Source organism: Umbelopsis ramanniana, assembly GCF_025399195.1.
Source record: "Umbelopsis ramanniana AG unplaced genomic scaffold K450scaffold_116, whole genome shotgun sequence".
Classification (NCBI taxonomy): Eukaryota; Fungi; Mucoromycota; class Umbelopsidomycetes; order Umbelopsidales; family Umbelopsidaceae; genus Umbelopsis; species Umbelopsis ramanniana.
The window spans coordinates 1-21,823 of NW_026252202.1; the positions used below are offsets into that span (position 1 = coordinate 1).

A 21,823-nucleotide genomic window follows, 5' to 3' on the forward strand; every position below is an offset into this window, starting at 1 on the left:
AAAAAAAAAAAAAATTGCGCCGCATAACCCATCCCCAACAAATTTTTTGTATATACATCCCATCCCATTCTACGTTTTCGTATCAATCTCCTCCTACCTATCCTCCCTACTGCCCTGTCATCCTCGTTTCCACCCTCCTCGTTTTTGTTTGTTGCGAAAAACAAAAAACTAACTCCACGCATTCATTCATTCATTCTTTGCTGGTTTTTTTTTCCTTCTGGTTTCGCTATCCGTACCGCACATTTTTTCTGCATATTGTTTTTTTTCTTTTCTTCTTCCATTGTATAATCTACGCCACACAGCTTTTGGTAAATAAACATCAACGAACGAAACAAAATGAGTCCATGGAATAACATGTCAGCTGGTGGCTCACTCACTTCATTTAACATGCTTTTTACCATGCATAACACTCCACACAGCGCGGGCCTTTGCAAATCCCCCTTTTTATGATCACTTATTAATAGCCACTCTATAGAACGCACGCGTCTTCAGGAGAAAAAAGTGGGGCAGGGGGTGGTTGTTTTTTTATCGCATAATCAGATGACAGCTGAGGAGGTATGGAGGGAAAGGTCAAAGGAAAAAAAAAAAACGACAAACAATGCACTCACACAAACCAGTGTTACTGTATGACAATTTTTTTTATTTTTTATTTATTATATTATTTGGCTTCTCTAGTAAGGCGCTGGCTGCATGGAACTCCAATTTAAAGTATACCTTCCATCTCCCGCATAAACCGGTCATACTCATCGCCAGCTTTAGGTGAATTGCTTTTGGCTGGCGTAGCGGGAAGTTGTATGGCGGCTTGCACCGGTTCCTGATGTTCTTCGTCATCATCCATATCTGGCGCAGCGTTGATAGCTGGTCGTGCAACCTTGGGTATTGTACCTTTTTTCCCAGCCTGTAATTTCTTCTTACGGACCGCGGCTGGCACAAATCCCACCAGTTCCTTTTGAAGGTCGCGTACTTGAGGAGCTGCCGAGATGGTGACAGTCGCGCTGACTGCCTCGGTGGGTGGGTTGACATCATCGCTCATAGCGTGCACAGCAGCAACCGGGACAGCTGGTCCCTGTTGATAATAGGGCGGGGCTGCTGGTTCATGTCCATAGAAGTGTCCATGATGGGGAGGTCCTGTTTTACCCACAATAAAAATAAACCCCGCACACGCCGTCAATTTTTAAAAGTGTATCAAGAAATCTGGGGTAGGTACGACAATCACTTACGTGGAGGTGGGGGTGGTGCCGCTCGATAGGCTGGTGGTGGGCGATAATGTCTTGGAGGTGGAGGTGGAGGGGGTCGGGTCAAGTTACCATGGCCAAGTTGTCGTTCAAAGGGTTTTCGCGGTGGAGGTCCTTTAGGCATTGGTATACTCTCAATGTCACTGTCTTCATCCTCGTTGGGCAATGGTATATCTTCATTTTCCGCTTCTTCTTCTTCTTCTTCCTGTGCTGGCTCGACGTCTACTGAGTGATCTTCAACTTCTTGGTCGCCCTCTTCTTCTATTTTGGATGCTGCTGCCTTGGCTTCCTCTTCTTCAAGAATGTCTTCACCTTTGATGACCGGCAGTTCAGGCAAAAGCTCGTTTCCGCTGTCACTTTCATCAGAATCATCGTCAGAATCATCCTCCGAGTCATCTGTGCCCTGATGTTGTCCTGCCTTCGCCTTCTTGGCTTCCATTTCTGCAAAGAAACCATGGTAAGGGCTAACATACACCAAACATTATATTACATGCTTCCCAATACTCACTGGCAAGCTTCTTCTTCGAGACTGGCACAAAAGCTCCCTTTTTGGGATCGAACACCAACTTCCGTGATTCCTCTACTACACTCTTCGCCGCTGATTGCCTATATTCGAAAGAAATTATGTAAATATTGTTTTGTTGATTGGTCCTGGATTTAGGATGTGAGGCTTACGGTGTGACTCCGTGGGCTTCTTTTGTTTTTTGGATGGTTTCCAGCTCTTCTTTCAGGTTCTTTAATTTAGCCTGACCCGTCTTATCCAGCTGTCGTTGTGATGCTACAGTGATAAAAAGTGAGCCACGCAGTCGTTGATCATGAAACACACTGTGCCATCCGTGTTGTCCTTTACCTAAGTCTTCCAAACGCTCAATCTCCCGTTCTAGTTTCGTTGTATCCCTATTCACCACTGCCATTTCTCTCGCCGCCACCCTCTTGGCTTTATTCTATAAGAGAGACACGGACGTTAGTCAACGTCATTACTTGACTGCTACCTTGTGAAAAGTGAATGATCTCAACAAACCTTTTCAATCTCCTTCTTCCTCTGCTTTTTTCCTGTACAAAGTAATCGCGCTCATTAGCATGTTGAAATAATTCTACGTTGTGTATATAGGCAGACTTACGATGTGCATCGGCGGGATTGACGTTCTTGCCCATTGTAATGCTGTTCTGGCTAACCGTAGACCTGGTTGATAAAAGTTCTGGCACTGATATTGCTGTGTCCAAAACACAGTCACAATGACGGCTAACAGTGCTTCTCTGCCTCACTTATGCGCAGGATGTTCAATCAGGACCAAAATTGTAAATCACAAATAAACCATTTTGAAGCCAAATAGCCTTATGAGTCTATCAAAAGCTTAGCACTCACACTCCACGGCAGCTATAAGAAGGCTTAGAATAGTCTGTACTTGCTTGTAACCTCTCTGTAACTCGGATATTGCCCAGCGGAGAAACAATCTGTGACACCCAATTACCTCATTGGTGGAAGTTCTCTGGTTCACGTTGTTCTTTCTTGTGTCGTTCTCAAACCCAAAATGTCCGTACCAGGCAAAGGCGTTCTTCGCAGCGTGTAAGTGCATCTGTTCTACGGCCGACAACCATGCTCTATGAAATGGCCATGCATTTGATAAAGTGTTACTTGCACGGCATTCTCACATTACCTCATTAGCAAAAACTATGCAAAGGGTTATTCCGACATGCAGATCAAGGTCCGTGAGGCCACGTCCAACGATCCTTGGGGCCCAAGCGGTACTATCATGAATGAAATTGCCCAAGCTACTTTCAACAAGTAAGTGAGATTTTCCTGTTTGGCTTTTCCGTTCGGCGCTTTACTCTGGCTTCTAACTGGCGATACTGTGCAATCGGTCTTACAGTAATGATTTTACGGAAATCATGGATATGATTGACAAGCGTTTAAATGACAAGGGAAAAAACTGGAGACATGTTTTCAAGGTAGGCTCGTGTGTGGTTCGAGAAACTTGCTTGATGTGGTATACTAACCTGTCATTTGAAAAACAAAAAATAGTCCTTGACTTTGTTAGACTACTGCTTGCATGTGGGATCCGAAAACGTGGTCTCCTATGCAAAGGAAAATATGTATGTAGTCAAGACATTGAAGGAGTTCCAACACATTGACGACAATGGAAAAGATGTCGGAGCCAACGTACGACAAAAAGCCAAAGATATCACCAATCTTCTATCCGACGAAGTCCGACTTCGTGATGAGCGAAATCAGCGAGCTCAAATGCGAGATAGAATGGCCGGCGTTGAGAATATTATGGACGAGGTTCGTCGAAATGAATCTTCTACGCCAACCTATGAACGACCTGGTTATATGGACGACGAACGGGATCTTCGACGAGCCTTGGAAGAGAGCAAACGGTTGGCAGAAGAAGAAGAACGAGCTAGACGCAATGGTGATGATGATCTGTCCAAAGCTTTGCGTGAGAGTGAGAGAGAAGCCAAGGATAAGGAATCAAAAGAACGTGAAAGAATCAATCGTCAGAACGAAGACGCTTTGTTTGGAGGAAGTGCCGCTCCTCAGCCAGAAACTACTTCCAACACTGCTTTTAGCTCCTTCCCTCAACAGCAGACCTTCGACAGTAACTTTTCACAATCCGCTAACCCATATGTTCAACAACAACAGCAGCAGTGGGTAGGCAATCAAGCTACTGGACAACTGGAACTTGCTGATGCCTTCTCCGGCTCTGCTCAAAACAACCACGTCTTCCCCCAGGCCACTGGATTCCAACAACAGACCAATCCATATCAGCAAACTTCTTATAACCCTTACCAGCAGCAACAATTCACTGGTATGCCACAACAACCTCAAGTCACTGGGTTCGGCCAGCAGCCCAATCAACAATTTGATGTGAGCCAGCAGTACACTGGCATGCAATCGTCTTTTCAACAACCGCAACAGACTGGCATGTCGAGCAATCCGTTCGGTCAATTCGGACAAACTAGCAACCAGTTTGGAAGTCAGCATAGCTTCAATGACCCCCAGCAAGCGTTCGCCTCGCAGCAGAACACCAGCTTTGGACAGCAATCCTTTGATTCTAACAACTCACCGTATGGAATGCAAACTTCGACAACTCAACAAATGTCTACGCCCTCTTTCGCCAGTCAAGGCATGCAGCCAAATGTGAGTACCATGAAACAGGTGACATGAAGTTAAAAAATCGGAATTAACTTGAGTTGCTATTCTGTAAAGGCCACTGGACAAATGGCATCACCAAGCCAGGGCAGTCCCGCTTCTAGAGCTGCAGATCAGAAATATGCGAAATTAAATGCTCTATTGTCGACAGGGTAAATAAGTGCTTCACTGTAAATGATCAAACGGGCGAAATCCGGCTAACTTTTATGACTCTTGTTCGTTGTTAATAGAGAGGGATCAGATACCTTTGGTAATACCGGCAACCTTCGTATTCCAGTGTAAGTGAAAATACCGGGGGGTTTTTTTAAACCAATGATATGGCGACGGCTCGCTCATTTAAATTCGTTTGTTCATTCAGTGGCTCTGGATATGCCAACTCTATAAAGTGGGAGCCTGCGAATCCCGCTGAGCAAAAAAACACAGCCGATCTTCTTGGATTGGGTAATGATTCGTCTGCTTCATCCTTCGGCCAACCCGCCAGCCGCAATCCTTTTGGTCAATCCAACAACACAACCCAACAATCTTGGAGCAGTCCACAGTCTGGACAAAAGAGTCTTGTCGAGTTGATGCAGGAGCAAAAGCAACAGCAAGCTAACTTACAACCCCAAATGACTGGGTTTGGCGCTATGCAGCCGCAAGCAACTGGATTTGGTGGTATGCAACCTCAATCCACTGGGTTTGGAGGTATGCAATCTACTGGGTTTGGCGGTATGCAACCTCAATCCACTGGTTTTGGCGGTATGCAACCCCAGGCAACTGGCTTTGGCCAACCACAGCAGCAACATCAACAACAACAACAACAACAACCATTTAGCCCTCAAAATGCCTTTTTCTAATATCACCGCCTTCCCTTCACCACATGCATGGTCTTTATATTTATTATGTTTTGTAATGGATTTTGTAAGGTGTCCCTCCTTCCAGCTTCCAATGTAACATGTATCCAATACAAGTGTGCTTTTTGATCACATGATATATAGAGGCGGCTTGATGTGTAAGGCTATCAGCATTTGACAGCGCTGACTGAACAAAACCATAGTTTTATGACCTATTATCGATGAACCAAGTTTTATTTCCATTCATATCATTCTTCAGTGCTTTCACTTACGGTAGACGTCGGTTGATCTGCAACAGTTTTCTATTTCGGTATCTCCCCACATGCTATTCTTACCTTGGGCCCTGTACGTTAACAAAGACGATCGCCTCCATGCACGTTAAGCTATATCCCTGAAGTCACTTGAATGCAATGGACGACTCACATTATGTTCAAGTCTCGCATGAAAATTCCTGGAGTTGTTTGTTTTGTCACCTGAAGCCACTTGTAACCAGTGTACTAACTCAAATTAGGCCTGCTTCAAATATCTCGTCCGAAGTAGTGCATAGATTCAAGCAATGCTATTGTCCATGGTGTTATATATACTGTTTCTACAAGCTATTTAATGAAGGATATAGTTCGGTCTGTCAAAGTAACAATGTGCAGTTGATTGACAATTTGTAGTGTCATAGTTTTGTGACAGAATTGTATAAATAGCAATTGTGCTGGGGCGAAATGCCGGGGTCGCCGCAACAAGTGACCGCACGAAAGTGAGATGCCGGACGTTGAGCCAAAGAAGTGAAGCACGCTCAACTATGATAGAAGCAAATCTAGAATCATACGCTGTTACCAACACATACCGAAAGGATGAGGTGGGGCCTATTTTTGCCTAACAGAAGTCGACAGATAAATTTAGATTTCCGTTGTATTCCTCACGGCGCGAAATAAAATATTCAGCGTAACCTTACTTTTATTTTTTGTTGTCTTTCGTTTACCGTCTTTTGCAATGTCGGAGGCTCCATATAATCCGCTTGAGAAGTTAGCGAGCATAGATCATGATGAGAAAAAGCCGCCTTCAATCCATGGAATGAAATGCAAACCCGACGCTAATGAACCAGAATCCAACCTGGTTTCTACGCCTGATGAGCCAGCCCAACGAACAACCATGAAACGGATCCTTGTCTTCGTCGGTCTGCAGCTTACACTTTTTCTTATATCATTAGATGGGTCAGTGCATACGATGCAACGATTTTGGCGTGGAAGGCTAGCTAACGTGATCATTTGCAGCACCATCGTTGCGACAACGATGCCGATCATTGGATCAGAATTTAATCAAATGCACAGTGTGGCATGGGTGGCAACGGCTTATATTCTCACCTTTGATGCTTTTCGTATGTACTCGTTTTTACGCTCCATGTGGGTTATTGCCTGGATGGTTGCTTATCATCAACACGTCTCTCGGAAACTTTATTGACCGATCTACCTGCTACCCCAAATTTTTTTTCCTTGCAGAACCTTTGTTCTCAAAATTTTCGGACATATGGGGTCGAAAAACAATACTGCTTGTTGGTACAAGTATCTTCTTGCTCGGATCTCTCCTCAGCGGTGCCTCCACAGTGAGTCAGTTATGCTATGTGACGGGGTGTTGCAAGTTTGCGAGCTAATATTCTTTGGTCCTTTAGAATATGATCATGCTGATTGTGTGCAGGGCAATATCAGGTATCGGTGCCGCAGCGATTATGCCCATGGTAAGGTTTTGTATACTACGAAAGTTCCATTGGCTTTTACTAATTATTCTGTCGACAGGTTTTCATCATTATTTCTGAGCTGGTACCGCTTCAGCAACGAGGAAAATATCAAGGGTATAGCTGGTCCAATTCTACCACTTATTGTTAAAACGAATGCCTAACAAAAATGACTCTTCTTAGCATCGTCAATGCTGTGTTTGCGATCGCAAATATATGCGGCCCGTTGGTAGGAGGAAGTTTTGCAGACCATGCTACTTGGAGATGGAGTTTCTACATGAAGTATGCGGCGTGACATATTCACTAAGTTACGTATTCTTCACAGTGTTACTGACTCTCATTTCTCTAATTACATTTTAGCTTGCCAATAGGCGCCATAGGCATCGCCATCGTTGTCTTTTTCTTGCGCTCTCCAGCACCTGCAGGCACCACCATGGAAAAGTTAAAGCGAGTCGATTATTTTGGGACCATACTTGTTTTGTCGTCCGCAACATTGTTCTTACTTGCTATGAACTTTGGTGGCCAAGCGTTCCCATGGAGTTCACCAGCCGTGATTGTGCCTTTGGTGTTCACATGCATCTTTATAGTTGCTCTATGTTGGGTGGAATCTCGCTATGCTAAAGAGCCTCTCATGCCCCCGCACTTGTTTAAGAATCAATCGGTTGTCGCCATCATGGTGACTAACTTTTTTTTTGGGTGTGGGTTCTTTGCCATCGGCTTCTATCAGCCTGTATACTTTCAAGCAGTTCGTGGTGACTCGGCAACTCAATCTGGTATACGACTGTTCCCTATGCAGCTCACGATTCCGTTCATGTCTACCTTGATAGGATGGATTATTTCTCATTTCGGTCAGTGGAAACCATTGTATGTCCCCTAGAAACTACCTAGACTGGCTTTTGGACGGCACAATGTAATTAATGGCATTATCATTGGACTTTTTTCAGTATGCATTTTGGAATCACAGCCCTTTGCATTGGTCTTGGATTGCTTAGCCTTTTTGATTACACCAGCTCTTGGTCACTGGTGTACGGGATAACGTCTATTTGTGGCATTGGTAAGTTTAACGGGTGGACACAATGTACGTACGCATTGAAACGAATATGAATTTGTATCCGTAGGTATTGGTTCGCTATTTGGATCGGCGCTCATTGGCATTCAAGCTTCGGCGGACCCGAAAGACATTGCAGTTGTTACCGGTCTGTGCAGTTTTGCTCGTATTTTGGGTGGAGCGTTAGGTGTAGCTATTGCATCTGCCATCATCAATTCTTCCTTGAAGACATCTTTACCGCTTCACATGCCTACTGAGATCGCCAACAACGTCATCGACAGCTCGCTCTATATCCGAAACGGTCTTCCCTCTGAGTACTTCCAAGTAACCATCGACTGCTATGTGGCGGCGTTGCAACTTTTGTGGTATGTCATGGCTGGCCTTGCTGGTGTCGGTGTGATTTCTTCCCTCTTCATCAAGCATAGTACGCTTCGAACGGACAAGCTCGAACATGCGGTGACATCGGAATCCCACCCGGAAATAATCGAAACGGAAGGGAAAAATGACGCTACTGCCGTTCAACACAACGATACGGTTGTTGAAGTTCATGACGATGATGTAGTATCAAATTCGCCAAAGAAATTAGAGTAGTCGTGGAAACTCTGACATATGCAGTGTGGTATTTAGATTCTGAAGTCAAGTATCGATTTATCATGTTTATCTTATCCTTATTTTGCTTCTCGAGCAGATTGCTTATTTTCGATAGCTCTTAATTTGTATTCCATTTTCCGTGCACGTACATTGCGTTATAAAAACACCAATTGTAAACAGTCTACACTGTCCAGCCGAGTTTTTCATTGGTGGTGGGTTGTTGCAAATGTGATATGTTTCTATGGCTTTCTTTCCTTTTGATACGCAACACGTTATGTGCAAATATTGCAGGTACTATGGCGTGCGGCAGTTAAAAATGGCGTAGTGCTGTTTATACACATTTACGAATCTCGGTTATGAAAAGGAGGCTTCAAGGAGAGGTGTATATCTATCTGTAAGGAGTGCCGGGCACAAATTTGGGATGGTTTTTCATCCACCGCCAGAAAAAGTGGAACATGATTCGTACCGGGCTGGCTGGCTGGTCGGCGGTCTCAAGGGCGTGAGCACCTATTTCTGACCTCTCCGCTGGCACTAATGCTTCAGCTTTTTTAATTAACTGAGACTTCGGGCCAGACTTTCACTTGTGACGTCAGATAGGAGTTCTCGCTTCACCAGTGCAAATACTATTCGTAGACCACAATATCGTTGACAGTTTTTCGGAATGCATCCGCGGCAGTAAGAGGCAACACAGAGCAAACAGTGACGGTAACGATTTGCTTGATCGCCCGCTGCTCCAACTTTCGCAACGCTCGGATTCCATAATTTTAATCGGCCCTGAGGATGCTATGGGTCGAGTCGCTCGCGAGTGCTCACCGCGATGATCTGTGCAAGGTTGTACTGGATACTCGGTAGGATGATTATCAAGATCACAATCCTCCAAGATAATGGCGTCAACCACGCGAGAAGCAGGTTACATCGATTCGACCGATGGTCGATGATTCGAACCCAGTAGTGAGTAGCGCGAGTCAAATCTCAATCTGATGGTGAAAACAGGTCTGAATGAGTCATTGGCTGCACTCAAATTTTCAACAAATTTTTTTTTTTTTTTGCTGTCAAATATAAGTAGGAACAGTTAGCGGCCAACATCTCGTCTGCTTCTAAACTTCTTGTTCTTTATCTTTTCTTCTGGTGTGGTAAAAAGAAATACACTTTTTATCCACACTCTATCATCTGTTTATCGACCAGCTCCTCTTTCTATGAACTCTGGTTATTACTTGATCACCGCCGGTCTTCTCTCTATTGATCCTTGCTACATCAACTTCATTCTCATCAAGTGAATCTTTTGAAATCGTTAACAACCACTTATTAAAATGTATAAACAAGTATACTCTCGCGTTCATCGTGGACTCCCTACTCCCGCAGCCCGTCTCTCGGCTCGTGCTTTAAGCACTTCCTCGCGTGCTACACCCAAAGCTAGACCATCTTACGTGGCCTCAGCTCAAGCTTTCCAGTTCAGCCCCTTGAAGCAGAACAGAGCAGCTTTCTTCTCCACTTCATCGCGCGTCGCCAGCGTTGTGTTGCCTAACGAGAAACAATCTCGTGATGGTGCCGCCCAACAGGTGTCTGAGGAGATTCTCGATCACGTCCCTTTGGTTGACGTAAAGAAGGTCCTCGTTGTCGGATCCGGCGGTCTCAGTATTGGTCAAGCTGGTGAATTCGATTATTCCGGTAAGTTGATAGGCGCATCTATTTTATCAACCACCACCATCTAAATTTTTTTTTCCATTTGGCTAACTGTGACTGTCTTGTCTTCTACAGGTTCTCAAGCCATCAAAGCTTTGCGTGAATCCGGTGTCGAAACTGTCCTTATCAACCCCAACATCGCTACCATCCAAACCTCTCACTCGCTTGCTGACTCGGTTTACTTTTTGCCCGTCACTCCAGAGTACTTGGTTCACATCTTGGAACGTGAAAAGCCCGATGGTATTTTGTTGACTTTCGGTGGTCAAACCGCCTTGAACTGTGGTATCCAACTTGACCGTATGGGTGTCTTGGATCGTCTTAACGTCAAGGTCCTTGGTACTCCTATCAAGACTCTCCTCACTTCCGAGGACAGAGATCTTTTCGCTCAAGCTCTCAAGGAGATTGACATTCCCTGCGCTCAATCCACTGCTGTCGAAACCGTTGATAACGCCCTTCAGGCCGCTGATGAAATCGGATATCCCGTCATTGTCCGATCTGCTTTCTCCTTGGGTGGTCTCGGTTCTGGTTTTGCCAACAACGAACAGGAACTCCGTTCTTTGGCTACCAAGTCCTTGTCTCTCAGCAACCAAATTTTGGTCGAGAAGTCCATGAAGGGATGGAAGGAAGTTGAATACGAAGTTGTTCGTGATGCTGCCAACAACTGTATCACTGTTTGTAACATGGAGAACTTTGATCCTTTGGGTATCCACACCGGTGACTCCATTGTCGTTGCTCCTTCTCAGACTTTGTCCGATGAAGAGTATCACATGCTCCGTACCGCTGCCATCAAGATCATTCGTCATCTTGGTGTGGTTGGTGAATGTAACGTTCAGTATGCCTTGAACCCCCACAGCTTGGAGTACAAGGTCATTGAAGTCAATGCTCGTCTTTCTCGTTCATCTGCTTTGGCTTCTAAGGCCACTGGTTATCCCCTTGCCTTCGTTGCCGCCAAGATTGCTCTCGGTCACACTCTTCCCTCTCTTAAGAATGCTGTCACCAAGACCACCACTGCTTGCTTCGAACCTTCCCTTGATTACATTGTCACCAAGATCCCCCGTTGGGATTTGTCCAAGTTCCAATATGTTGATCGTCACGTCGGCTCTTCCATGAAGTCGGTTGGTGAAGTTATGGCTATCGGTAGAACCTTTGAAGAATCCTTGCAAAAGGCCATTCGTCAGGTCGATCCCAACTGGCAAGGTTTCCAACAACTTCCTGCCAAGTTTGATGATGTCGATGATGTCTTGTCTGACCCTACTGACCGTCGTATCTTTGCCCTCGGTGAAGTCATGCTGAACGAAGACCCTGCTGTTCGTGCCAAGTACAACGTTGATCATCTCCACAACTTGACCAAGATTGACAAGTGGTTCTTGCACAAGCTTCAAAACATTGCCAATGTCAACCATGAATTGGCTACCTACAAGAACGGTTCCGCTGCCCTTCCTACTGGACTTTTGCATTTGGCCAAGAAGACTGGCTTCTCTGATAACCAGATCGCTCGTCTTACTGGTTCCAATGAGTTGACCGTTCGTAACACTCGTAAGCAGGCTGGCATCACCCCCTTCGTTAAGCGTATTGATACCTTGGCTGCTGAGTTCCCTGCTCACACCAACTATCTCTACACCACTTACAATGCTACTAGCAACGATATCACCTTTGATGATAAGGGTACCATTGTTCTTGGTTCCGGTGTCTACCGTATTGGATCCTCTGTCGAATTCGATTGGTGTGGTGTATCTTGCATTCGTGCCCTCCGTGACCTTGGTGAAAAGACGGTTATGATCAACTACAATCCCGAAACCGTTTCCACTGATTTCGATGAATGTGATCGTTTGTACTTTGAGGAACTCAGCTTCGAACGTGTCATGGATATCTACGAGACAGAAACTGCCAAGGGTGTCGTTGTCAGTGTCGGTGGTCAATTGCCTCAAAACATTGCTCTCAAGCTTCACGAGAACAATGCCAATGTCCTCGGTACCTCTCCCTTGATGATTGACGCTGCTGAAGATCGTTTCCAATTCTCTCAGATGCTTGACAAGATCAATGTTGACCAACCTTCTTGGAAGGAATTGACCAGTGTCGAAGATGCTTACAACTTCGCTGACAACGTCGGTTATCCCGTTTTGGTTCGTCCCTCATATGTCTTGTCTGGTGCTGCCATGAACGTTGCCTACACTCCTGAAGCTCTCAAGCAAAACTTGACTCAAGCTGCTGATGTCTCTCCTCTTCACCCTGTTGTCATCACCAAGTTCATCCAAGGTGCCAAGGAAATCGATGTCGATGCTGTTGCTCACAAGGGCAAGGTTCTCATCCACGCCATCTCTGAGCACGTTGAAGAAGCTGGTGTCCACTCTGGTGATGCTACTTTGGTCTTGCCTTCTCGTGATATCACCAAGGAGACCAAGGACAGACTCAAGGAAATCACTGACAAGGTTGCCAACGCTTTCCAAATCACCGGTCCCTTCAACATGCAAATCATTCAACAAGAACTTCCCGAGCAGCCCTCTGCTTTGAAGGTCATCGAATGTAACTTGCGTGCTTCTCGTTCCTTCCCCTTCGTTTCCAAGGTTTTGGGCAAGAACTTCATTGAAGTTGCTACCAAGGCTCTTGCTGACAAGGATGTCCCTGAACCCGTTGATTTGATGAACAAGGATTACGACTACACTGCTATCAAGGTTCCTCAGTTCTCATGGACTCGTCTGCAAGGTGCTGATCCTTTCCTTGGCGTCGAGATGGCTTCCACTGGTGAAGTTGCCTGCTTTGGTAAAGATAAGAATGAAGCTTACTGGGCCTCCATTCAATCCACTCAAAACTTCCGTATTCCTCAACGTGGAGCTGGTGTTTTGATTGGTGGTGATGATGTGACCAACAAGCAAGATTACGAATACATTGCTAAGAAGCTTCACAACGAACTTGGTCATGAAATCTTCACTCCTACCGATGCCGATACTGCTTTCCTCCAATCTGTTGGTGTTCCCAGCAAGACTTTGCCTGTAGCTGAAAAGGCTGAGAACAAGCGTGAATTGCAAGACTTGTTCAAGGACAACAACATTGATTTCGTCTTCCACCTTGCCAAGCTCCGTGCTGCTGATCGATTTAACGAAGGTTACATCTGCCGTCGTGCTGCTGTTGATTTCGGTATTCCTCTTGTCAACGATGCCAAGGTCGGTCGTCTGTTCATTGACTCTTGTGTTCAGAAGCGTGTTGATCAACCCACTGGTGAAATCCCCAGTGAAGTTGTTACCTGGGCTGAATTTACTGGTGTCAAGATCTAAGTTTTGCATTTCTTATCAACCACGCTGTATTTTCGTAGTTTTACAATTTTATTTTTCCTCTCACATCACATATAAAATATATTCTTCATTCTTTTATCATCAACGTGGTGTGTGTCTTGCATAAAGAAGTGTATCATTGAAACCTCTTGCGTGATCTTTTGGAATTTTAAAAGTCCTTGTGATACCTTGGGTGGACACAACCTTACCCTGCCTGACCTTCTACGGGGGAACCACGCGGTCTGTTCTCTTACCAGATACGGCCTCAACTGTAGATCAGCCTTCATCCCTTTTGATTTCCTTTCGGCCATCCATCGGCGAAACCATGTTAGCCCTAACTCATATGCTGTCCTCTGCGTCCCTCTCGTCATCTCCGTCAAGTAACAATAGTCCGCCTTCCACTGCCTTCCAAGACTTTACTATGCTTGGCAGTCGAGGCGGTCCGTTGGTAACGAGTTCTCGGCCAAATATTGCCAGTCGCTACACGCCCAACGCCATACGAGACGGTAAGTTTGGATGGCCGGCCGGTTTTCCTCCTGATCACTTCTAATGTATGTATCGTGTGTTGTAGGGTTCGATACTGGCAGACGAAAGAGCTCTCCTGGCTATGGACTTGCTCGCGCCAATCAGCTAATGTCTTCTCTAGGCTTACCATCGCCTGGGTCGACGCCTAAGTTTGCCAACAAAAATGCCCTGGATATGAAATTGCCAATGTATGGCAAGCCGGAAGGTATGGAGGCGTATGATCTGGTAGAGGGTATTTGCAGGAAAAGTTGACCGGTTAACCTGAAATTCCAGGGATTGACATTGTGCAGTGGCTGTCCACTACCAATCTATCCGACGCTCAAAATGAATCCATTTTATTACATGATATGGACGCATTGGACCGTTTAACACCCGGCTTGGCGGATCAAGACATGTATTCAGCGGAGGTTCGGTCGGCTTCTTCGAATATGTATTCTGAGGATGTTGCTGGCCCTTATGGACTACGAGGGTTATTAGCCATTACTGCCGATGACTCGCCTAGTGATCTTTTGGTGATGACGGTTGGATGTGATCCATCGAGCCTAGGGCTAGACTTGGATTCAACAAGGTAAGATGGCTATTTCATGATAGGGAAGGAGCTTACGTGACCTCATCGATACATGTATGCTGGGGCATATCATTGGGGGGGGGGAGGGTTTGTTCTTGGTCTGGTCGGGTCCTGCTAAGCTACGCCCTGTTCTCTTACCTACCTACCTACCATAGCTTGCTTTCTGAGCAATTTTATTCGCCATGGGCGGACCATCCGCATATCCCTGACGTCCCGGCCCACTACAACACGGTTCCGGTGCCTTCACCCAACCTCATTGTTCAACAAATGTCCACGTTCTCGAACGAAACCTTGTTCTACATGTTTTACTCCCTACCTGGCGATATGATGCAAAATGCCGCCGCTATGGAATTGTAAGTGAAGTGACGAAAGTTTTATGTGCTGCAGGCAGCGTACTGATTGTCCTGGTAGATATCAACGCAATTGGCGATACCACACTGAACTGTTTGCATGGCTTACCCTCAAATCAGGCTTGGCCCCTCCCGACACCTCATCCGACTATGTCCCGTGTATTATTTTCGACCCTTCGTCATGGACCTACGTTTCTCAAAACCTGATCATTGGCTCCAACGCCCTTGAACAAATTTACTGACCCCACTCATCATCCCCCCCCCAACTTTTGTACATATGTATCCATTTTGGCTAGCCTTTATATATAAGTATGCTGCTATAATTTATTTCTTGAAAACTTTTTGGATGTAGTCGTCAATGATCGCATATAAGCGCCGACTTGCAGTTAAAAACAACCACATGTCATGCATGACCAGGGAATAAATGGAAAAAGGAAAGAACAATGAGAGAGAGAAAAGGAAGAAATACAACAGTGTTATGCAAAATACAAATACATATGCGTTGGTAATATATTCTCTATAGACGGGTGGGCCACTAGGTATCCCTTTGATCGTTTCTCGAAGGAGTATAAGATGCATAATTGTAGAGATCCCAGTTACGGTCGAGACCGTGCGGGGGTGGCAGTTGCTGGCTACCCAAATCGTACGTGCGCGGAGCAGGTACTTGGGATTCAGGCGAGGGAGTTCTTCTTTCGGGACTGGCAGTAGAACCACTTCCCGGGGCATACACCATTGAATTATCCGCGGTATGGAGATGATCCGAGTACATGTCACCGTTGGGAGCGATACGTGGAGTTTCATAATAATGGTCATCGTATTGATCAGGGTTTTGAAGGCGCTGCTGAGGATTCTCAAAACCACGCTCATATTGTACAGCCGCCATACCAGCGGCAGAGGGCTGAGAGCCGGCAAAACTGTTGGGATTATGGTACGACGATGGATCCTCGTACTTTTCCGAGGGATGGCCAATGTAGCCCGTGTCTTGCATGTTGGGATTGCTGTATTGGACTTGACCAGGTTGCTGCTGATGGTGGTAACCGTATGCAGGGTTCCGGATGGTGCGCTGTCTGGCAAAGCCTTGCTGAGCCCAAGGATCGCCTGCTGCATTCATGTACTGGTAATTCTGTTGGTGATCGTATGCTCCATCCGCAGCGAAAGCCGTAACTGGTGCGGCATCGGAAACCTCTTGCATCCCGTACGGCGTACTGTCATCGTATTCCGACGACTTCACAAACTTCTCATCTTCATAGTGCTTGCGACGTTTCTTCACACAACAGAACACAAGGCAGGCAATGGCTGCCACACCGAACACACTTCCAATGACGATACCAGCTATAGCTCCGCCTGATAAGGGGTCGCTCGTAGTGGCATTGTTGTGAAGTGATGGTGTTGGAACGGCCACTGTAGACGTACTGCTAGTGGCCGTGGTGTGCGATGAAGATGTACTTGCACTTGTTGACGTCGATGTTGGGCTGGTGGTGGTAGGTGAAGTCGTCGTCGACGATGTTGTGGGCGTGGACGAAGTGGTAGTGGACGAAGTGGTAGTGGGTGATGTTGTAGTGGGTGATGTTGTAGTAGGAGATGATGTTGTGGTTGGAGATGTTGTGGTGGTAGTAGGAATTGATGATGCAGTGGTACTGGTAGGTGAAGAAGTTGTAGTTGAAGCAACGGTAGTAGGATCTCCATCGTCTGTTGTGGTAGTCACTCTTTGACCAGATGCTTGCAGTGCAGCGACTGCAAGAAGTAGTAACCAAGTTGTTTTCATTTCTTTACCGGGGTGCAAATGAGTGGAGAGGATTTTAGGAATCACAAGAAAAAAAAGTGATTGTGAAGAAAAAAAATAAAAAAAAAATTAGCTAGTAAAGTAAAACAAGCCGAAATGAACCAAACTGTAAAAAGTCAAAGGGATGAGGAACTGAAACGTTCATAAACGCAACGAATGGAAAGGAAGAACACCATCAACCGTCGGAAGTGATTGATCTGAGACACTGCCAGACCCAAATTTTATCTGTTGTGTTTCAGGTCTTTTTTTCCATGAAACTTGGCCACATGGTGTTAAAGTAGAGTATGATCCAGCAAGTAATTGATTGACGTATTCGCAAAAAATAACGCCGCCTCGAGCCATGGAAGAGAAAAAAAAAAGCATGTACAGGGTTCACTATCAGGGTTTTAATTAATGAATTATCTTTTATGCATAAACAACTTGATGATCATTGTTATAACAAAATGGCGGGATCATTATAGGCAAACATGTTGTTTTATTTTATTTTCAAAAAAAATTCGGCGAGATTTGTAGCAAGGAAATTTACAATATGTAAAAGTGCGTCGGCTTAGACAAGCATCATGCCGAAGCTGACAGCAAAGATAGTCAAAAGACCAGCCAATTGCAACATGACGGTTTGAGAGACGTCAGTAGTGGCAGCAGCGCTTGAGGCGGGGGTACCAGTGCTAGTAGCTGTACCGGAGGTAGCTCCAGTGGTGGCAGAGGTGGCAGAGGTAGTGCCCGAGGTAGCTGAAGCAGAGGAAATCGCGCTAGAACCAGATTTGCTGCTGGGGTGGATGACAGAGCTGACCTTGCTTCTGACGCCACTGGGAGAACCAGTGATGACAGAGATGACGGAGGTCACTTTAGGAATGAAAGTTAATATCTAGGCTAGATTTTACCTATGCATTTTCGCAGCACGTTACCTTGTGCATTGCCTACGGTAAAGAGGATGACTGCAGCAAAGAGAAGGACCAAGGTGTTGAAGCGCATTTCGAATAAAAATGAGAGAAATCAGAAATAAAGAAGCTGATTATTCTGGGGAGGGTTTATATAGGCGTAATTTTGCATGAACTGAAATACGACGAGCTGGTTTTACTTTATTGCAAGCGTCTTGCTGTAATTTGGCGAGACATCGTTTTCGCTCGCCAAAAGAAAGAATTATCCAAATTTGGCAGAGGAAGTCCTGTGATGATGAAGTCACTTTGATCTCTTTCCAAGAAAATTATCTTGGCCTCCCACTCTTCGTTCTCTTGTTTATCGCCTGTATGTCAAAGTCTGACTTGTCATCCACTGCGCAGAATGCCCCTAGATCATCCTCCCAGCTCCACGATCGACCACCGGCCATAAGTCGAAGCAGGCCGGGAAGTCTTCTGGAACAACCCTCCAAAAAGGCACACACAGTCGTCGATACAGTCAAGATGGTGTTTCAGGATGAATCTGAAGTGCTCGACGCTCGCACGGTTCGAAACGTCGAACGCACTCATAACCAGGACGGCAAAGTTATACTCCGCACTGTCATTTCCGTACATTACGTAGGCCATGCAGACAAGCAGTGGCCTTCTTGGCCGTGGAGTAAATCACCTGTCATGCATGAAGAAATGCCTCCAGAGATGAAGGGGTTGGTAAGTACTATGGCAATGGATGGTATTGGCGAGACCACAATTTAATGATCCCTCACCTACAGTATAGCGAAGATCTGTATCGAGACCACTTACAGGCATCCAATCAAATACTCCGACGCTACATGTTTAACCGATATCCCAAAATGCTGCTTACCCTATTATTCATATTATTGATCATTTTCATCATTGTCATCCGAACTCTGTATGTTTGGAAGACGGTCTATTTCGCTTGGGTCTTTGCCTTTGCTCTTGTTTTCTTTGTTCTAATTGTTACTATGAGAATTAGGGCATGGATTGTAAGTACCATTTTGAAAAAATACAAGTTTCACCCGCTTCGATCATCTAACATAAAATGGTCCCTGCAGGGCCTAAAAAAATTGAGGAAACTAGAAAGAGAATGGAACGAGGAAGGAAACGACCACGTCCAGTTCCAATTCGACTCTATAGATTTCTTATACTTTGTGGTAAGGGGCATACATTTTTTTTATAAATTGTGAACAAGCCGATGCCACTATTCACACTTTTGCTTCAGCGATTGTTCATCACCGTAGAAACCCAGGATAAGGAAACAATGGAGGCAGCGCAAATGAAATATATGTAACCAATAAGATGGAGAAAAAAAAAAGAATTTTCATTTGTATGTGTTGTCCAAGTAATTCACCTCAGTGTATATCCTATTAAGAATTTCCCGCCCGCCCAATAATAAATATTACCTCCCTTTCATATTAAATCGTCTGTGTGTATCACCTCTCGTACAGCCACGGAGGATATCGTATCATGCATTCCATGGAACCAAGATGGGGTGGTCGATCCGTTTGGTACACCCTCGGATGGGTTGGGAGCAATTTCACATCCCATTGAGCGCCACCAGCCGGTCCCTCGGTCGGCCCATTTATTGGCAGGGGGATACAAAACGGGACGATCTCATTTCATGACTTTTCCCTGGATGTTTTCTTCCAATTCCCAATGTCGAGTATGGTAATAACCCACGAGTAGGCATATTTCACACTCAAATCAGCAGACTCAGCGTAACTCAACGTTTGTGTGTGAAGGGGCTCGGGTTTTTGGGAACTCTTTGTGGGTCCATCGAAGGATTTTATTCAATACTCTATCACATAGTTGCTTACAGAAAGGGAATATTTAGGCATAATATATATACAAAGAAATGGCATGGAGTCGTAGGGTGCAACACCCTATACTCTAGTACTTTTTCCTGGTTTCTTCCCGAAAAGATCAAATCCTCTTTCCCTGCCCTTCTTAACGTTGATTACGCTTTTGCTACGTGGGCGTTTGTACTTGTCTCCGTCCGAGCCACTGTTATCTCCGTCGCTCATGGGACTTCCTGCACGCAATTTGAGGGTATCATCGGTGGTTATGTCCCGTTGGTGATAGGAAAATTGAACATCCAGAAGTTGTCGTGAGAATTCGTGAATCATGGATTTCAATAACTCATGGCGACGGCGAGACGTATTTGGCACTGTAACATGCGGGTTGGTATACAAGAGATTGTGTTGTCGTTCAAGATATTGAAGTAGTAAATTGACGGCAATGTTGCGAGCTTCAGTGCTGTAATGTGTAGTCAGCTCTCCTATGATTAATAATTTGGACGGGCCGGCAAAAATAAAAAAGTGAAGGGCATTAGGATGTCATGCATATTAATCGCATCATGATAAATTATACGGTTCAGAACTTACCGCATGTGGCAACCATGGCATCCCAAGTCGGACCATTCATGAAGCGATGAAAACTACCATCCAATAATGCAAACACAGCACGTTTTGCACTTACGAAACATCCATTCAGTTGCTCGTCTTGGATAGCGGTGGTCACCGTCCGAATGACCTTATCGTCCAAGTTGACCTCAAAGTGACTATTCCTACTTAGGTATGTTTCATAGATGTGTTGGGCGGTGGCCAATTGTTGCGCCTTGCTGATGTATGAGAACCCCTCGTATTGCTCAACCTCTACAAAAAAGAACTGGAGGTTTACAAGGGGTGAGACGATGCAAATGTCAATGAACCCCTCAGTGATGGTCGTTTCGGCTGCCTTACCAGATTCTCACTACTGTATTCATCCAACAGATGATACAACAGAAAACATAATGGGACCTTGCTTTGCAACATGGCCTTTAAACCCTCCTTTCTAATTTCCTGAACACAGATGTCCATAGGAGCTTGTTCGCCAAAAAAGCTGTCAAGTTTCTTGCTGCTTTTCGACGTCTTGACTTTGTACACGGTATGCACATCGAAATTGGCGGAAAATGCTGCGCGAGACGAGAACGATGTGGTACTGCCAATGGAGGGAGAACGATACCTTGTCACAGGCTGCTGCGGTGGGTCGGGAAAGTACTGGGTGTGTTCCGAGGTTGGCGTATTGGCATTGGACGAAACCGGCGTTCGTTGAAGATGGAGTTCACTTAACGCATCGTTGATGTTAGAGGAGCGCCGGCTGAGGGATAGTTTATGGATGGATTTGGGAGTCCGTGGGGACAGGATGGAGTCTTCGGCAATGGGTGTTCTTGATTCAAGTGACAGGTGAGATGGCCGATTCCTCACTGACTTGGAGACAACTTCGGATTGCATGGTTTTTTTTTGACTTGTCAAAAGTGATCGTCAGGGGTAGAGTGCGAGCGGGAAAAAATGAAAAAGGAGAGAAGGTGAAAGCCAATCTTAAAAGCAAGTCCAAGGCAAATAAAATAGTAAACTATAAAAAATAATTATGACCTTCAACTATCGTCAGCTCAAGCCAATGTCATGAGACGGGATATCTTGCACGACATTGAAGTTTACTTCGTTACTGAGTAAAATTTTTTTTTACATTGCTTGCATTAGCATTTAACATAAACTGCTGACTTCACAGCTTCATACTTTTGATACACTATTTATGATGAAATTAGCATCTGTATTGCTTGGCTTTGACTATTGACTAGGTTCAAGTCAATATCAACCTCTTGCGCCTCCAGCCTTCTGCATTCCCTTTTTCGACGCTAATTTCAAAAGCCGCTTAATTATTTCTTCCAGCGACGGTAGAGTTTAAAAAAGCGCATCTAAAGTTGGACTCCAACGTCTGACATGGATGCTATTGTTGGCCACCGCGATAGAAAATCGCTTTTTCATCCAATTGAAAATATGTATTCATGCCATGTCGACGTGGTTCAACCTGACCATATTCCATTCATAGGCGGCGGATGGAACACTGGGAAGGAACTAAGAAAAATGTTGTTTGTTGCTATGGCGCGAACTGAAATTAAACGTTTACTCTAGGATATGAAGCTTTGATTCAACTACGAAGGGTTAATGGCCAGCCAGCTAGCCAAGACTTTTTTTTTTTTTTATCTTCTCCATCTTCTATTTTTTTTTTTTTTATTGGATGTATTTTTAAAAAGCATTATTGCTTTTGCATGAATCGTTGCCCTTTCTTCTTGTTTATATTTTCTGACTGAGCCGTGAAACTTGAG

General features: G+C 45.1%; 9 protein-coding genes across 9 annotated transcripts; 4 read left to right on the forward strand and 5 right to left on the reverse strand.

Moving 5' to 3' along the window:
- Positions 1–617: 617 nt before the first annotated feature.
- Positions 618–1,790, reverse strand: K450DRAFT_263616 (uncharacterized protein). Its single transcript, XM_051592671.1, has 2 exons — positions 1,221–1,790; positions 618–1,128 (listed from the first exon to the last, which is right to left on the reverse strand). Exons 1-2 carry the CDS (start codon positions 1,672–1,674, stop codon positions 704–706), a joined length of 879 nt encoding a protein of 292 aa, XP_051440041.1. The 5' UTR covers positions 1,675–1,790; the 3' UTR covers positions 618–703.
- Positions 1,791–2,340, reverse strand: K450DRAFT_263622 (uncharacterized protein). The gene is made up of 3 exons (XM_051592672.1): positions 2,257–2,340; positions 2,086–2,179; positions 1,791–2,013 (listed from the first exon to the last, which is right to left on the reverse strand). Exons 2-3 carry the CDS (start codon positions 2,147–2,149, stop codon positions 1,907–1,909), a joined length of 171 nt encoding a protein of 56 aa, XP_051440042.1. The 5' UTR covers positions 2,150–2,179; positions 2,257–2,340; the 3' UTR covers positions 1,791–1,906.
- A 388-nt stretch (positions 2,341–2,728) lies between these two features.
- K450DRAFT_263624 (uncharacterized protein) lies at positions 2,729–5,616 on the forward strand. The gene is made up of 7 exons (XM_051592673.1): positions 2,729–2,802; positions 2,902–3,021; positions 3,107–3,185; positions 3,259–4,377; positions 4,447–4,541; positions 4,605–4,667; positions 4,748–5,616. Exons 1-7 carry the CDS (start codon positions 2,768–2,770, stop codon positions 5,223–5,225), a joined length of 1,989 nt encoding a protein of 662 aa, XP_051440043.1. The 5' UTR covers positions 2,729–2,767; the 3' UTR covers positions 5,226–5,616.
- A 552-nt stretch (positions 5,617–6,168) lies between these two features.
- On the forward strand, positions 6,169–8,784 carry K450DRAFT_263633 (uncharacterized protein). Its single transcript, XM_051592674.1, has 9 exons — positions 6,169–6,390; positions 6,488–6,591; positions 6,713–6,816; positions 6,883–6,948; positions 7,007–7,062; positions 7,129–7,227; positions 7,306–7,809; positions 7,890–7,999; positions 8,064–8,784. Exons 2-9 carry the CDS (start codon positions 6,507–6,509, stop codon positions 8,582–8,584), a joined length of 1,545 nt encoding a protein of 514 aa, XP_051440044.1. The 5' UTR covers positions 6,169–6,390; positions 6,488–6,506; the 3' UTR covers positions 8,585–8,784.
- Positions 8,785–9,894: 1,110 nt separating this feature from the next.
- Positions 9,895–13,539, forward strand: K450DRAFT_275985 (uncharacterized protein; the record flags this gene model as incomplete). The annotated part of the gene is made up of 2 exons (XM_051593202.1): positions 9,895–10,252; positions 10,343–13,539. The coding sequence occupies 2 exons, from the start codon at positions 9,895–9,897 to the stop codon at positions 13,537–13,539; spliced, it is 3,555 nt and encodes a 1,184-aa protein (XP_051440045.1).
- Positions 13,540–13,687: 148 nt separating this feature from the next.
- K450DRAFT_263641 (uncharacterized protein) lies at positions 13,688–15,368 on the forward strand. Its single transcript, XM_051592675.1, has 5 exons — positions 13,688–14,042; positions 14,108–14,266; positions 14,335–14,629; positions 14,785–14,982; positions 15,041–15,368. The coding sequence occupies exons 1-5, from the start codon at positions 13,862–13,864 to the stop codon at positions 15,219–15,221; spliced, it is 1,014 nt and encodes a 337-aa protein (XP_051440046.1). The 5' UTR covers positions 13,688–13,861; the 3' UTR covers positions 15,222–15,368.
- K450DRAFT_263644 (uncharacterized protein) lies at positions 15,369–17,024 on the reverse strand. Its single transcript, XM_051592676.1, has one exon. The coding sequence runs from the start codon at positions 16,742–16,744 to the stop codon at positions 15,515–15,517; it is 1,230 nt and encodes a 409-aa protein (XP_051440047.1). The 5' UTR covers positions 16,745–17,024; the 3' UTR covers positions 15,369–15,514.
- Positions 17,025–17,208: 184 nt separating this feature from the next.
- On the reverse strand, positions 17,209–17,907 carry K450DRAFT_263646 (uncharacterized protein). The gene is made up of 2 exons (XM_051592677.1): positions 17,668–17,907; positions 17,209–17,605 (listed from the first exon to the last, which is right to left on the reverse strand). Exons 1-2 carry the CDS (start codon positions 17,732–17,734, stop codon positions 17,310–17,312), a joined length of 363 nt encoding a protein of 120 aa, XP_051440048.1. The 5' UTR covers positions 17,735–17,907; the 3' UTR covers positions 17,209–17,309.
- A 1,525-nt stretch (positions 17,908–19,432) lies between these two features.
- K450DRAFT_303858 (uncharacterized protein) lies at positions 19,433–21,023 on the reverse strand. The gene is made up of 3 exons (XM_051593807.1): positions 20,418–21,023; positions 20,061–20,343; positions 19,433–19,954 (listed from the first exon to the last, which is right to left on the reverse strand). The coding sequence occupies exons 1-3, from the start codon at positions 20,946–20,948 to the stop codon at positions 19,560–19,562; spliced, it is 1,209 nt and encodes a 402-aa protein (XP_051440049.1). The 5' UTR covers positions 20,949–21,023; the 3' UTR covers positions 19,433–19,559.
- Positions 21,024–21,823: the final 800 nt, after the last annotated feature.

Bases quoted from the DNA above. Each gene is read 5' to 3' on its own strand.
- K450DRAFT_263616 (XM_051592671.1), bottom strand. From the start codon at position 1,674: ATGGAAGCCAAGAAGGCGAAGGCAGGACAACATCAGGGCACAGATGAC. The intron at 1,129-1,220 runs GTAAGTGATTGT...TGGGTAAAACAG, and splicing joins GGCACCACCCCCACCTCCAC to GACCTCCCCATCATGGACAC.
- K450DRAFT_263622 (XM_051592672.1), bottom strand. From the start codon at position 2,149: ATGGCAGTGGTGAATAGGGATACAACGAAACTAGAACGGGAGATTGAG. The intron at 2,014-2,085 runs GTAAAGGACAAC...TTATCACTGTAG, and splicing joins TGAGCGTTTGGAAGACTTAG to CATCACAACGACAGCTGGAT.
- K450DRAFT_263624 (XM_051592673.1), top strand. From the start codon at position 2,768: ATGTCCGTACCAGGCAAAGGCGTTCTTCGCAGCGT. The intron at 3,022-3,106 runs GTAAGTGAGATT...TCGGTCTTACAG, and splicing joins GCCCAAGCTACTTTCAACAA to TAATGATTTTACGGAAATCA. The intron at 3,186-3,258 runs GTAGGCTCGTGT...AACAAAAAATAG, and splicing joins ACTGGAGACATGTTTTCAAG to TCCTTGACTTTGTTAGACTA.
- K450DRAFT_263633 (XM_051592674.1), top strand. From the start codon at position 6,507: ATGCCGATCATTGGATCAGAATTTAATCAAATGCACAGTGTGGCATGG. The intron at 7,228-7,305 runs GTATGCGGCGTG...ATTACATTTTAG, and splicing joins AGATGGAGTTTCTACATGAA to CTTGCCAATAGGCGCCATAG. The intron at 7,810-7,889 runs GTATGTCCCCTA...GACTTTTTTCAG, and splicing joins TTCGGTCAGTGGAAACCATT to TATGCATTTTGGAATCACAG.
- K450DRAFT_263641 (XM_051592675.1), top strand. From the start codon at position 13,862: ATGTTAGCCCTAACTCATATGCTGTCCTCTGCGTCCCTCTCGTCATCT. The intron at 14,043-14,107 runs GTAAGTTTGGAT...CGTGTGTTGTAG, and splicing joins GCCCAACGCCATACGAGACG to GGTTCGATACTGGCAGACGA. The intron at 14,630-14,784 runs GTAAGATGGCTA...TACCTACCATAG, and splicing joins CTAGACTTGGATTCAACAAG to CTTGCTTTCTGAGCAATTTT.
- K450DRAFT_263644 (XM_051592676.1), bottom strand. From the start codon at position 16,744: ATGAAAACAACTTGGTTACTACTTCTTGCAGTCGCTGCACTGCAAGCA.
- K450DRAFT_263646 (XM_051592677.1), bottom strand. From the start codon at position 17,734: ATGCGCTTCAACACCTTGGTCCTTCTCTTTGCTGCAGTCATCCTCTTT. The intron at 17,606-17,667 runs GTAACGTGCTGC...TCATTCCTAAAG, and splicing joins TACCGTAGGCAATGCACAAG to TGACCTCCGTCATCTCTGTC.
- K450DRAFT_303858 (XM_051593807.1), bottom strand. From the start codon at position 20,948: ATGCAATCCGAAGTTGTCTCCAAGTCAGTGAGGAATCGGCCATCTCAC. The intron at 20,344-20,417 runs GTAAGGCAGCCG...GTAAACCTCCAG, and splicing joins AATACAGTAGTGAGAATCTG to TTCTTTTTTGTAGAGGTTGA. The intron at 19,955-20,060 runs GTAAGTTCTGAA...TATTAATCATAG, and splicing joins TGCCATGGTTGCCACATGCG to GAGAGCTGACTACACATTAC.